The 14,785-nt window shown below is 58.9% G+C and overlaps 1 protein-coding gene across 1 annotated transcript in view; it reads right to left on the bottom strand.

The window, feature by feature from the left end:
- Positions 1-8,507: 8,507 nt before the first annotated feature.
- The window catches only part of LOC308637323 (leukocyte immunoglobulin-like receptor subfamily B member 5), a gene marked incomplete at its 3' end in the record, with an annotated part of 32,540 nt that continues 26,262 nt past the window's right edge, over positions 8,508-14,785 (bottom strand). The window contains 10 exon segments of the mRNA XM_081273635.1: positions 8,508-8,654; positions 9,672-9,718; positions 9,885-9,992; positions 10,564-10,614; positions 10,881-10,931; positions 11,231-11,715; positions 11,751-12,051; positions 12,054-12,095; positions 12,248-12,550; positions 12,679-12,808. Coding sequence (XP_081129761.1) covers positions 8,508-8,654; positions 9,672-9,718; positions 9,885-9,992; positions 10,564-10,614; positions 10,881-10,931; positions 11,231-11,715; positions 11,751-12,051; positions 12,054-12,095; positions 12,248-12,550; positions 12,679-12,808 — 1,665 coding nt within the window.

Genomic DNA, 14,785 nt, shown 5'->3' on the forward strand with positions numbered 1-14,785 from the left:
AGTGGAGGTGGCCGGTCAGGGGACCAGCCCCGCAGGCTGTGGGTTGGCCTGCTCCCCTCTGTAGTGGCCCTGGTGGCTCCACCACCTGTCACCATGTTGTACCCCTCATGACAGGCCCCAGGCAGCAGGACCGTGGGACCGTGGACTGAGACCTCTGCCCCTGTGAGACCAAGGAGCCTTTCCCCTTCATGGGGGAGGTCAGCCTCCAAGCCTCGTCACATGGAGGAGGGTGGCCAACAGCAGGGCTGGTGCTGGGGAGCGGGTCTTCCCTGTGTGCAGACCAGAGAGGGAGAGAGGAGACTCCATGGGGCTGGGGAGGAGTGGGAGGAGATGGGAGAGCAGGCTGGAGCCTGGGGAGCCTCGGTGGGGCTTGGGGCGGTTCTGGGCAGGACCCTGTCAGACAGGGCCGGGTGAGGGTCAGCCCAGGAGGTTGCAGGTGAGACCGGGACTCCACTGGGAAGGTCCCAGGCCCTGTCCCTGGCCTGCTAGGAGGACCCAGAGATTTCTAGTCCCCTCAGCTCTAAGCTTCTCAGAGTCTTCCTGGAATCTCAGGTGCTCACAGTTACTCAGGGGGACCTTCCCACCATGCACAGCTACAGGGGCCCTGGGAGGACGGACCCCCCAGGAGGTGGGCAGGGCGAGTGCAGTGTCCTTCCTCCTAATCTGAAACTTGCAGCGTCTGGGTCAGGCCTTCAGTGCTCACAGGAAGGAAGGTAGGACGTGAAGCCCACGGGTCTAGGGTGGGCTGTCCACTCCCCTGCAGTCAGGCAGAGCCCAGGCGGAGCCACAGCTCAGCCCACTCACCACTTCCTGTCAACCTTGTGGACAGCCCCCTGGTGACCTGAGAGGGCCGTTTACCTTGTGGGGACAAATTGAAGCCTGTCCTTGCTCCTTAGGGATCCTCCCAGCACCAGCGGCCTGCAGAGGCCCCGCTCCACTCTGGGGTCCAGGGAGGAGAAGTGCAGGGCCCCTCCTTCGCCTCCTACAGAACAGGGTCCTCCAGGAAGCTCTGGGGAGGGCACAGCCAGGCTTGTAGCGTGAGGTCCCTCTGCCCACCAGTGCTCAGCCTTAGCCACTCGCCTCACGTCTGGACAGTGGAATGACCACAGTGCTCCTAGGAGGACAGGGCACCCTGGGGGTCTCACTGGAGGGGCCCTGAGGTGGCAGCACCTGCCCTGTCAGTGACCAGGCAGGTGTGTCTGGGGACTTCCTGTGGGAGGGCTCCTCTGATGGCCCCTGATGGCCAGAGTTCATGAGACCCCACCACTGTCCCAAAGGTCAGATCAGGCAAGTCAGACCCATGGGTATCAGGAGGCGGTAACTCCCCTTTGGGGCGTGTGGCATGGACACTGGGCTCCACAGACTCCCCAACATGGGTGTGAGCACCAGGTGCTGGTCAGCAGGACGTCCCCAGGAGAGGGACAGCAGGGCGGGGCCCAGAGCTGAGCAGCCCTGGCTGTGTGCAGTGTTTCCTGGGATGTTCGGAGCAGAGCTGTTCAGGGGGAGGAGGAGGAACACAGGGCCCAGGAGGGTCTGCGACACCAGCTCCCAGCGCCTACCGCATGTGAGGGGACGTGGCTTCCCCAGGGGACGTGGGCTGAGACCCCTGGGCACGGGAGGACATAGTGTCGGGGATAACTTGCTGGTCAGCCTGGGGAGGTTCCGTTCAGCACCTAAGCCACGTGTCCACGGCCAGGCATGTGGTGAGGGTGACCAGATGGCTCCCAGCCTTGTTTGGGACTGAGGTGGCACGTCATCTGGAACGTCACTTGTTGGGCACCTGAGGCGTGTCCACGTTGGGCAGCGAGGCAGAAGTTGTCCCTGAGCACTGAGACTCGTCCTACCTTCTCTGGGCAGGTCCTGAGCTCCAGGTGGAGAAGCTGAGATGACCAGGCCCAGCAGGAGGCCAGTGCATGGCCAGGGAGGGGGCGGGTTCCAGGAAGGACCCTCCCAGCACCACCTGGGCAGCAGGAAGGTGCTCCTCCAGGTGCAGAACTAACAGCTCCTGGAACCTCACGCTGTGCAGACCAAGAGAGTGAACAGCATGTGAGAAATCCCGTGTAGCCGGGCGCGGTGCTGCACCCTGTAATCCCCGCAGCTCAGGAGGCAGAGGAGGAGGACCAGAGCCAGCCTTAGCCACTTAGCAGCCACTTAGAAACTCAGCTAGACCCCGTCTCTAAATGAAACACTAAAAAGGGCTGGGGAGGGGGCTCAGTGGTGAAGCGCCCTGGGTTCAATCCCAGGACGAAAAAGAAAGAGAGAAATCACTTGTGAAGGGTGCCCCAGGTGGACAGGCTAGTGGCAGAGGGTGATCAGCCCCTAGGGAAGGGGACGTGCAGGCAGAGAGGGTGGCCTGCAAATAGCAGCAGAGATGAATTAAATCTGAAACTTTTTGGCAGGGGAACCTGTGGACTGGAGAGGGGGGCTGGTCTAGTGAACTCAGAGATGGTGGAAAGTGGATCATTGAAACCAGCAAAAATTTCTCAGGCTCCAGCATCCACGGCTCAGCAGGAACAGAATCGCTGGCCTTGGAATGGTCTATACATGCTGCAGAGATAGACAGGGGACCCGTGAAGGACGTGGCCAGCTCTCTCACAGCTCGACCTGCAGAGTGAGCCTGAACCTGTGTGAGAGACCAGCACAGGGAGCTCTTTATCACTGCTGCCCCTGGAGAGCGCATGGAGACGGGCCTCTGGGGGTGTCCACACTCCCACACAGCAAAGTGACCAGCTTCTTCTCACCCCAGCAAGGGCCGGGGAGGGCAGCTGTCAGGTGAGACCTGGGTGCAGCACAGGCCCCTCCCAGGCCCCGCTCGGCCCCTCACAGAGACCCCTGTGGACACTGGAAGCCCACTGTGGCCATGCAGCACCCACACAGACATTCATTACGTCTCACCACCTTCCTGGGTCTATGCAACTTGTCCTGGGCACCAGTCCCCAGGCACATGAACACGGGAGTCAATACTCACACAGGATGGTGTAGAAGTAAAGTGAATCCTCTACTCCTTACTTGTGTGCTCTTCATCAACAATTCCCGTTTAGTAGAGGCTGGATGACCTGGGCCTGCCCACATCCACCGTGTCCTGGGGGTCATTTCCACCTTTCCATCACGTTCCCCGTGCACCTGGAGCCCGCCCCTGGTGCTCCTGGGTTCAGCTCTGGTCACTCTGTCCTTCTTGACCTTAGTGGACTTCAGTCCTTTCATCTCTTTCCCCCACCTGGGGCTGACCTCAGCCCTGCACAAGGACTTGGGTATGCGAGTGCTCTACCCCGAGCCACGTCCCAGCCCTGGTGACTCTTCTCTAAGGTTCCCAGGGTGGCCTCAAACCTGGGATCCTCCTGCTTCAGCCTCTAGAGTCACTGGGAGTAGACGGGGGGTGTACCACCAGGCTTGAGTCAGCTGTTTAATATCTTTCAAAATTCACCACTTTCTGTTGATTCCATCTGTCCTTTAACTTGGATAAAATGACTAAAATATATTATCTTAAATGATGACATTTCTAAGATTTGATGCTGATTTGCTGTGTCTTTTATGGTATTTCTTCGTTAACAGAAGACACACATGACGTTGGGGTTCATCTCGACACAGTCGTGCAGGCATGGGAGATGGTTGCTCCAGTTGAGGCCCCAGCCCTCCCCTTCCCCCCCCCCTGCCTGTTCCCCTCCTCACCCTCCTGGACGTTCGTCTGTTTATTTGTCGTGTTTTTAGTTAGTGCTTTATGGACAGGCACAGTGTGGGATGCTCGGTGGATGTTCAGGTGTGAACCTGGGAAAATTTGATCCGTTTCACCCACAGTTCTTCCTTTCCCACTCCCTCTCTCCCCTCTCCCCTGGTTTCCCGTCAGTTTCCATGGGATCCCCCACCCCTTCTTCTTCTTCTTTTCTCATTTTTGGGGTCCAGTTTCTGCATAGAGAGGAAACACTGCCCCTGGGGGTGAGCAGCCCAGCCCTGGGCAGTGCCAGCCTAAGCTGGCCTCCTGGAGCAGGGGCAGGGCAGGAGCAGACGCCTGGGCTTCAAGGTGGTGGTGAGTGAAAGCAGGTCCTCTCTGCTGTGGAGGGGACAGTGCTGGGGACCTGCCACTGCAAAGGGGGGAGATTGGATAGAGGGGATGCTGGCCTTTGTCCCTGTCACAATGAGAAGAGGCACCAGCAGTTTGCAACCGTGGGCAGTGGGATGCAACCACAGGACAATTGGCTGTCTTTCTCCTGATAGCAGGGACAGTGCCCCAGGATCTCCTCGGGGACACTTCTGCCCAGGGAACCCCACCACAGGACCTGTGCTTGTGGACAGCTTAGATCAGGTTCTGGGCCTCTCTGCAAAGGGGCAGGTGTGGTGACCCGGGCAGTCAGTGCAGCCCAGAGACCAGCCTCCTGAGCTCCTGAGCACAATGGAGACAACCAGCAGACACGGCACCGCCCCAGGGCACCAGCCCCATTCCCAGGGCTGACACCTGAGGACCCGCTGGGAAGGTCCACAGCAACCAGGGCCATGGCTCCTGAGCCCCAGCACCTCTGGGATCATTCAAAGCCTCCAAGTGATGGACATCTTGTAAAGGCCTGAATTTCAGGAGACCAAGCAAGGGTCAATGAGAATTTTCTCCACCTTGGCATGGTTCACTACAAACAGCTGTAGAGTTAACTTGATGGATTCCCCATAAGAGATCCACACTTCAGCTCACCATACCACATGTATTTTAAGTACGTACGCATGAATTGATACATAAATTTTCTAAATTGAGAGGCAGGACCTCACAAATGTGCTCAGCTGGCCTCCAACTGTGATCCTCCAGCCTCAGCTCTCCCAGGAGCAGGGACCACAGGGGTGTGCCACTGTGCCCAGTGACGATGTTGTCTCCTCTGCACAAAACCTGAAAGTTTTCATGAAACCCAATTTGTCTATTTCTTTCCTGCTGTGGCCTGGGCCTGCAGGGATTTCCACAGGCCACTGTCCAGCCCAGAGCTGTGGCTTTGCTGTCTGTGCGTCTGGAGGTGGTCGCACATTCAGGCCCCACAGCACTTCTCACCCTCCCTCCCCAGGTGGACCCTCAAGTGCAGGCAAAGCACGGCCTCCAGGAAGGGCTGAGGGCCATGCTGTCCCTGGCCGGTCCACCCACTCACTACACAACTGCTGAGCAAATAACACCAATGAAATGAACTGAGGATCCCTGTCCTGCACACGCCATGGAATGAAAAGTAGTAGCTTTTGTGAGTGTTCAGAGCACTGTCCTGCGCAGATCTCTCCATGACCTTGTCATCACTCTTCTTTAACGTGTGTGTGTGTGTGTGTGTGTGTGTGTGTGTGTGACAGCAGGTGCTCAGCTATGGTATGAACCTCATGGAGGTAAGCTGGTTTCTATTTTCATAAATAAACAACTAAGAAAAATTAACACATTGGCTTATGAATATTTTAATTCCATATTATTGTGTCGAGATGAACGTGAAACACTTCCATCCCTAGGATTCTACTGACCAGTCCTTGACCACCACAGAGTCTCCTGGTTATCAGAATTGCAAAGGGCTAACCAAGACCCAGGAGGAAACATCTGGTCACTCAGATTCCTATGACATTGTCTGATGGGTCAGAAGAATCATATTTCTTCCCCTCTCTCTCCCTTCCTCTCCCTCCCTCTATCTCTCTCTCTCCCTCCCTCTCTCTATCCCTCCCTCCCTGTCTCTATCCCTCACTCTTTCTCTCCCCCTCCGTCTCTCTCACTCTCCCTCTCTCCCTCTCCCTTCCCTCTGTCTCTCTCTCCCTCTCTCTCTCCCTCTCCCTCTCTCTCCCTCCCTCTATCTCTCTCTCTACCTCTCTCTCTTACTCCCTCTCTCCCCCTCCCTCTCTCTCTCACTCCCTCTCTATTCCTCCCTCTCTCTCCCACCTTCTCTCTCCCTCTCTCTCTCCCTCCCTCTCTCTCCCTCTCTCTCTTCCTCCCTCTCCCTCTCTCTGTTTTTAAGGTGGCTGTTTAAGTCACCTTTTGCATCACTGTGACAAAGACCTGACAAGAACAATTAGAGGAGGAGAAGTCTATTTGGCTCACAGTGTCCAGGCCTCAGTTCCCAGTGGCCAACCCACTGCTGTGGGCCCCAGAGGGGGAGGGCATCATGGCAGAAGGGCCTGGGGCAGGAAAACAGCTCAGGACGCAGCAACAGAGCAGCAGACACAGCATCTGCCCACCAGGGACCAGACAGAAACCCCCAGGACAGCCCCAGGGACCCCTCCTCCAGCTGTGCCAACCTGCCCACAGTTATTGCCCAGTCACCAATCAGGGCATTAAGCCTGGATCAAGTTACCAGGTGCCACAGGACTCCTCCCCTGATCATGTCCCTCTGAAAGCTCTTGCATTGTCTCCTACGTGAGCTTCTGGGGACAAGTCACATCTAAACCATAACAAGTGCTGGAATTCTTGACTTCAGTCTTAAGAAGAGTCTGCGTATGCTCATTCTGGAGACTAAGAGGTGTAACAGGCCGGCCACCAAGAAGGAGGCTGGGGCCTGGGACACGGGAAGAGAGTTTCTTGATCCTGGGCCGAGATCAAGACTGAACCAAGGAAAATATAAGAGTCAAACAGACTTAGAACATACTTTCATATCTGCTTTTTGAAATGATTCCTGCTAAGTGTGAATGTGGTCCATCAAGAGAAATAAGCCTGGGAGGTTAGGACACAGGGAGGTATGGCCTTGTGTTCTAAGGACTCCAACTTTGAGGTTTTCTTGTAGGATCATTTATTTGTTAGTAAATGAAAAATTTAAGTTTGGGTTATTTTAGGTACTTAATTCACGGACATAGTAAGTAAAAAATAGTATCAGAAAGACCAGTAGAAAATTTAGAAAACAAAGGGAACCGTCAGTAAGTCAAGAGAAGGTAAAGAAGAAGGGGAAGATGAATAATAATTATACTCCACAGAAATGGTAGGGAGGAGGAGGAGGAGGAGGAGGAGGAGGAGGAGGGAGAGGGACAGGAAGGGAAGGGGGAGGGGGAGGGGAGTTAAAGGGAGGAGGACAGGGGGAAGGTGGGAAGGAGGAGGGACTGGAGAATAAGGGAAAGGAGGTAAGGGAGGAGGGGAGGAAGGAGGAGGAGGAGGAAGAGGAGGAGAGGGAGAAGGAAGAGAGGAGAAGGAGGGAAGGAGGGGAAGAAGAAAAGAGAAGGAGAAGGAAGGAGGAGGGCACTAGAGAGGAGGTGGAGGAGGAGGAGTGGAGGAAGGAGTAGGAGAGAGAAGAGGAGGAGGGAAGAGTTGGAAAAGGAGGAGGGAGATAAGGGGAGGAGAGGGACCTGGAGGGGAGGGAACAAGGAGAAGATGTGAAAGAGGAGAAAATGGAGGAGGGGAAGGGAGGTTAGAAGGAGGAAGGGAAGGAAGGAGGAGAGACCTAAAAAAAGGATGAGTAGGAGAAGAAGAGGAGGAGGAGGGGGAGGGTAAAATGAATGAGGAAGTGGAGAACAGGAAGAAGGAGCAAAATAGAGGAAGAGGAGGAGAAGGAAGGATGGACAGGGGAGACGGAGAGGAGGAGAAGGTGAAGACTCAGAGGAAAAGAGGAAGAAGAGGAGGAGGAGAAAGGGGAAGAGGAGAAGCAGGAGGAGGAAGAGGAGGAGGACGGAGAAGGGAGAGGAGGGAGAAAAGAAGGAAATGGGGAGGAACATGAGGAGGAGGAGGAGGAGAGGAAGAAGAGGAAGAGGAGGAGGAGAGGAGGACGAGGAGGAGGAGGAGGGGAGGAGGAGGAGGAGGAGGAGGAGGAGGAGGACAGGGCAGTGGGAACCAGAGCCCCGGCAGGAGCACCTGGAGGGGGGTTCTCCGTGGACCCTGAGGACAAGGAGGTGTGAGCTGGGGACTCCCCCGACCCCGGGAGCTGGGGGAGTGAGGTTGCCCTGCCATCTGTCTTTCCCCTCCATGTCTCCATGCCCCTGGGTGTCCATGCCCCTCACCCACCCCTGCACCCCCCTGTCCCTCCCTCTGTTCCTGTGTCTCTAGGTCCCCAGGCTCTGCTCCCACTGGGCTCCTGGGTGGCTCCAGGTCTGCTGCTCCCCTTTCCACAGACCTTTCCTGAGGTGGGCAGGGGACCCCTGCAGGCTGCCACTCAGCCCAGGTCATGCTGCTGGACAGAGGGGTCCCAGCCAGATGTGAAAATCAGCAGGAAGCCAGGTGACATGGACCCCCAGGGTCACCCCAGCACATTTTGAACTTTATTGTAAGTTTCCTTTGATCAAAGTCACTTCATTTCTGTGCGTCACCAGCTGGATGCACTTTCCCATCACACATTTGCTCACGTGCCTTGTGACTCCTCCCCTTGCCTGTTGGTGACTAGGAGAATAAAATGGCCAAACGTGGCACATGGTTGGGGACCAGTTATTGTGACTGGGAATCAGGTGACGTCCAGCAGGTCTCAGATGCTGCTGGCCATGCATGTCAGGCCCCAGGCTGGCCGTGACACCCAGCTGCATGTCCATGGGCTGTCTAGTGCCTGCTGGGGTCCCCGTGTCCCTGTCCTTGCAGCGTGGGATCTGAGTGGTGTCCCGGGCTAGTGGAAGGCCAGGGTGGTGTAGACACTGGACTCAGCTGGACGCTCCTGTCCCTGGGAGGAAGGAGGAGTGGCTGTCCCCTGCATGAGCTTGAGGTAATTCAGCTGGGCGTAGGTCACACCCTGGGGGACACCAGATGCAGCCACCTGGAGTGAGGACAGGGTGGTGACAGGTTAGGCTGGTGTCTGGGGAGCTGGGGCCTAGATGGGACAGGACCCACATGACACCCTTCAGGCTGTCCTCTCCCTCTGATGTGTCCTTCATGACCAGGAATGGCCCTGACTCAGGGGATAAGTGGACACTCCACGATGGCCCTGATTCTGGGCACAGGTGACAGCCTAGGCGTCTTCATCCACAGGGCTCTATGCAGGGGACAGAGGCAGGCGATTCCTGAGTCCACTCTGGCTTAGCCCCTCACCTCCCACAAGGAGCTGGGGGGACCTGCAGCCAGCAGTCAGCTCTCCATGCCCAGCAGAACTTCCAGGGCCTTCTCAGGCTCTGCCAGAGCAGAGGCACCTGCAGGACTGAGCCCTGCCCACCTCTGTCCTGCCACCTGTCACAGCTGCTCCCCATTCATCACCTGCAGCCACCTGGACTCGGGCCTGCTGGACAGGTCAGCCTGTGCCCACTGGCCTCACACTGCTGCTCCCTTGGCAGGACCCTCTTCCTGAGATGCTCTCAGGCCTGTCCCTGTGGTTAGGGCTCTGTCCAGGGTCCTCCCCAGGGAACCCTCCTTGACTGTCCAGTTAACCCTCCTGCTCCTGCCCATGGCCCCCGCCCCACCTGGCTCTATCCTGGGTTCACAGCCGTCGCCCTGCCTGGTCTCCCCACACCTGTCTGCCTCTGGCCCGTCTGTCTGTCCCGGGGCTGTCCTGTGTCTGAGCACCAGACTGTGTTTGCTGCTGCTGTCCCCAAGCCCCCAATAGAGCCTTGCCAACAGCAAACCCCCAGGAGTCGGCCATCTGTGTGGCTGGGAGGGGGCCAGTGCAGGGCAGGGCTGTGGCCAGGTCCACCTCCTCCCCAGGAGCAGGTGCAGGGAGCTCAGCAGGGGGAGGAGGCAGAGGAGAGAGGCCAGCGCCCAGGCCTCAGGGCAGGAGGCAGACCAGAGCCCATCAGCACAATCAGCTGGGAGGAGAGAGGAGGGTGGAGGAAGGATGGGTCACCTGGTGGCCTTGGGTGGCCTCTGGGGAGGGGACAGCAGTGCTGAGCCCTGTGTGACGAGAAGAAGGCAGACCTGTGAGGCCCACACGGGCTCTTGCTGGGTCACCTGGGTGGTCCTGCTGCTCAGGGTGACAACCAGGGCTTCCCATCCTGTGTGCCCTGAGCACAACTTGCTGATTCCCTGGGACTCCACCACGTCTCCCCTCCCCACTCACCTGCCTTCCTGCATGGTCCCCGACACTGGTGTCCCAGGAGGACGAAGAGGGGCAGCAGGAGGAGGGGAACCGAGACCCCCACCAGAATCTTCAGACTCCTTCCCAGTCCTGGGCACGGGTGTGGACGAGGAGCCACGGTGCTTACCTGAGCACCTACTGTGTGCCAGCCCTGCTGGTCTTTCCACCCGTCACCTCCAGCCCTGTCACTCAGGCATCATGGCACTGCCACCCACTCCCCAGGACAGATGAGGAAACTGAGGCTCAGAGCGGGTCCCCTGCCAGTCACCCAGCAGGAAGCAGCAGAGCGGGGCCTGAACTGGGGGGTCTGACTCCCAGTCTCCTTCTCTCCCCAGAGCTCAGCCCTGAGCTGGAGGGAAAGAGCCTGACCCCCGATGGCCCTGAGCCCTCCCCTGCTCAGTGTCACTGTCACTGCACAGAGGGGACAGAGCCCTGCAGACTCAGGTCCTGGAGGCTTCCCTGGAGGCCCCTCTCCCAGCAGGGCACAGCCAAGGTCAGCCTGAGAGGCACCTGAAGGTCAGGGCCAGGCCTCTCCTCTGCCCTGGGAGAAACTGAGGCCCAGAGGGGAGGGGCTGGTCCCCGTCAGCATCTCCAGAGGGGGCTGCTCCCCCTCAGCTCAGCCCTGCCCTGGACCCACCTCCCACCAGAGCCCCTCACTCACCACTCTGGGGTCCTGGGTCCGTGGGGGTGAGGGGCTGGTCCTCAGGGCCTCCTGGGGTGGGTGGGAGGTGAGGGCTGGGCTGCCTGCCCCCCACTTCAGCCGGCTGCTCCTCCCCAGGCTGGGCCCAGGGTCACCTCTGCCTGGACCTCCCCCTCATGCCTCCCCGCCCTCAGCCCCAGGGCCTGAGATCCTGACCATTCTCTGCAGTGCCCTGGACACAGCTGAGCTGAGTTGGTAACTGGACTTTGTAGCTCAGAGTGATTCTTGGTGGCCCAAGAATGCAGGACACTGTCTGCACAGAGGCCCCTGAGACTCACCAGCTCGTGATGTGGGTCCTGAGGGTTGTGAGCTGGGTCCCCCAGAGGGTCCTGGGAATGAGGAGAACAGGAGGGTGAGGGGTGCAGGCTGCCCCTGGGGACTGTCTCTGCCCTCCTCCTACACCTGCCTGGCCTCCCCAGGACCCTCCTGTGCCCACCTGCACCTTCCTGATTCCAGTGGTGGGTGGGTGCACAGGCTGGAGGACCCCGTTGGCCCCTCCTCTCTGAGGGGTGAGTCCCGCTGTCCGACCCTCCCTAGGGCCCCTCCCTCCCATCCCACCCAGAGCTGTCCTGGGCAGGGCCCTGAGGGAATCCTTGAGCTCACAGAGGATGGGGTCAGGGTCGCTCACCTGAGACCACCAAGTCCAGGGGGGCACTGGGCTGTGACAGCAAGTAGGGGGATGAGCTGTGAGAGCCATAGCACCTGTAGGTCCCCCCGAGGGCTGGGGTCACAGCTCTCATGGAGAACTCTGCCTGGAACCATGGGGCTCGGTACTCTGCTCTCAGACGCAGGGGGGGATCAGCTGCCCCCTCCTTGCACAGGAGGAAAGTGTCCATCTTGATAAGTGACTGACACAGCAGGGTGACGGTATCCCCTGAGGACACTGTGGGACCAGGATGCACTGAGAGGGAGGGTGTGACAGGGAGCTGTCCTAGAGAGAGGAAGGAGGGTGAGGGTGGCCCCAGCTTGTTCTGAGCTGAGACCTCCCCAGGGCCTCTCTCTGAGGACCCTGTGCTCTCTGTCTGTCTCATTGTCTCTGATTCTTCCTGTCCCTGTGTTCCCTGTCCCTGTCCTCTCTGTCCCTCCCTGTCTCTCTCCCTCCTGAGACCCCACCTCACCCTGGCCATCACCTCCTGGGGCTCCCCAACAGGGCTGTGCAGAGGCTGGGTCCCTGACTGCACCCTCTGGGATCCTCTCCTGTGACCACAACGTTAAGGGGGTCACTGGGGGCTGACCACTCAGAGGAGAGGCTGTGTCCACCGTAGCACCTGTACCGACCCCCGTGGGAGCTGCTCACAGGGCCCAGCAGGAAGTCGGCCTGAGAGAGCCCAGCCTGGGGCTGCTGGGCAGTGTGCTGGGGGAGGTCCTGTGCCCCCTCCTTGGACAGAGCAAATTGGTCATAGCCAATGTCAGTGTGACACTGGAGGGTCAGGTTCTCTCCAGGGGCAGGACAGGGGCCTGCTGGGTCAGGAGGGAGGGCTTCCTGGACACCCCTAGAGGAAGAGGAGCCTGGGCTGAGGGCTGGATCCTGCCAACCCCCTGCCTCTCCCCGTCCTGCCTGCAGGTCACCCTCTATCACCCTGAGTCTCTGCCCACAAGGTCACAGCCTCACCAAATATTGGAGTGAAGGATGGGAATTTCTTACCTGAGACCAGGAGGTCCAGGGGGTCACTGGGTTCTGACCACACCTGGGGTTTGCTCCTGAAATAGCCGTAACATGTGAATGTCCACCTGTCAGTGGGGTTAACAGGCCCCACGGGGAACTGGGCCTGGAACTGCCCACTGGGTTTTTGCTGTGAGTCCAGGGTCCAGGTGAGGTGGTCTTCTCCTTCCTTCACCAAAATAAAGCCGTCAAATTTCTTCCAAGAGCCACACTGGAGGGTCACATTCCCTCCTGAGGTCACCACAGGGCTGGGCAGGGCTGAGAGCCTGGGTTTGCTGTGGAATCCTAGGAGAGAAGGAGGCAGGTGTTCATGGCTCCCTCCTCCACCATTAATGGGCTGTGAGAGGGACACCTGGGGGCAGACCCCTTTCCTTAGGCAGAGCCGGGGCCGGGACCCCTGAGTGTCCACTCACCTGTCACCACCAGCTCTAGGCGTTCACTGTGCTGTGGGAAGCCAGGAGGGCTCTGATAGTAGCATTGATACCCTCCTGCATCCTGCGCAGTCATGGTGGGGATGCGGAACATGGCCCTGTTCCCTGGACCCTGTAAGGGTCTTCTGCATGTGGGGCTCCTGGTCCGTTCCAATATGAGACAGTACTCTTGGGCGTACAGTGTTCCCTGACACCAGAGGGTCACTGAACTTCCACGGGGAATGACAGGGCCTGGTTCTGCCCACAGGTTGGGCTTAGGGAGGGTCCCTGCAAGAAAACCAGAGGCTGGGTCCTGGCCTGTCCCTACCCCAGGTCCCACTGCCCTACCTTGTCACCACCCTCGGCCCAGGCTGCTCCCTTCTCTCCCGAGACCCCAGGGGCTGAGCCTGGGCAGGACGTGGGAGGCTGCAGGGCCCTCACCTGAAGACCCCCGGGGGCTCTGTTGCAGACTCAGCCCTGGAAGAGAGGTCCCAGTGAGGAGCTGGCATCTCAGTGTTGGGGAGGATTATTGATCCTTGTAGTCACAGCAGCCATTAGGTACCATATGAGACTAAGACCTGAGAGTTCCCTGTGAACAGGCACCTGGGACCCTCCCCACCCAGCCTGTGTCCCTCCCTCCACCAACACTGACCGAGGCAGAGGAGGACAGGCAGGGTGGACCTCATGCCGCCTGCTCTGAAGACTCCAGCGTCCAGAGAGGAGAGTGCAGGCCCTGCAGGTCAGACAGCACGGAAGTGGTAAGCAGGGGCTGCTTCTGGCCCCTAGTACCCAGAGCTGCACACCCACTGGAAGGGGACGGCCCCTCTTGTCCTGTCTCTGGTTTCCTAAAGGCAGGGCTGAGGGGATTTGGTTCCTTGGAGACATCTGAGCACAGATCTGAGGTCCCCTGACACTGAGGTCCTTCTATAGTTCAGATGCCCCCAGCCAGGCCAGGGCCCAGGCCCCACCAGAGTCGGCCCACACAGCCTGACTCCAACACAGGATAATGTCCTCAGAGAATCCAGGAAGGGAATGTGGGGGTCACTCCTAGACCAGGTAAAACATGACCAGCTACTGGGCAGGTGGGTGCCAGGCTCCAGAGGCCCAGCATGGTGGAGGCCTGCATCCTGCCCTCTGGGAGCTGGACCAGCTGAAGGAGCTCAGGGCTGGATTTCCAGTGCAGCCCACCATGGCACAGCCTGTGCAGGAGCAAACCCCTCCCTCAGCAGCTCTGGTCTATTTAAGTTGGTGGTCTCTGGTGTTTTGTTGCAGTAGCGCAGAGCTGATTGACACAGCAGCTGAAAGGAGGGAGCACTCCTCCCTGCACCAGGTCCCCATGGTGCATGTGAAATGCTCTGTTCTGGGATGTGGGGGACGAGCCATCCCATCTGCTCTGGAGTCCATGTTCCAGCCTGTCCCACCCTTAACAGAGCAGCATGGCTGAGAGCTGAGGTGGGCGTCACCACCCCTGGAGCCTGGCTGTCCTTGTAGGAAAATGCTCTTCAGCCTAAACTGAATGCTCCACACTGTGCCAGGTGGGGAGGGACCCTCCTGTGGGGCCTCGGAGCGCTACCTGGCTCATCACTTCCTGTGTGTCCTTGGCTGCAGGGTCCGCACAGCAGGGAGCGGACGGCTGAGGGTGAGGCTGCACAGGGGAAGGAGGCCACAGGACTAGGGTGGCAGCTGAGGTGAGGGCTGCAGATGTCACCTCCTGTCCTTCACGGGGTCCTCCCTGGGCTCTGGGTCTTCAAGGCAGATGTGTGGGGTGAAGGGGGAGCGAGGCCCTGAGCATGTTCTCCTGGTCCTCCATCAAGACAAGAATGGGGCAGGGGTGTGCCTGAGGTTGCTCAGCCCTCCCCCCTAGATTCTGACAACTTACCCCACCATCCCCCAGGCCAACCTTCACCTCCCCATTGTCCCCTCTAATCCATGCCCCATCCTGCTGCATTGCCCATCGACCATCTCCTTTTGCAGGTCAGCAACCCTGGGCCTGAGGAGCAGGGAGGTGGGCAGCCAGTTAAGAGAAGTCCAGGGTCCTGGTGTCCACCATGGTCCTCAACACCCCACAGGTCAGCCTGGGGAAGGGGACCCTCACGTCTGCACCATTCAC

Source organism: Spermophilus citellus (assembly GCF_964194105.1).
Source record: "Spermophilus citellus genome assembly, chromosome: 18".
Classification (NCBI taxonomy): domain Eukaryota; kingdom Metazoa; phylum Chordata; class Mammalia; order Rodentia; family Sciuridae; genus Spermophilus; species Spermophilus citellus.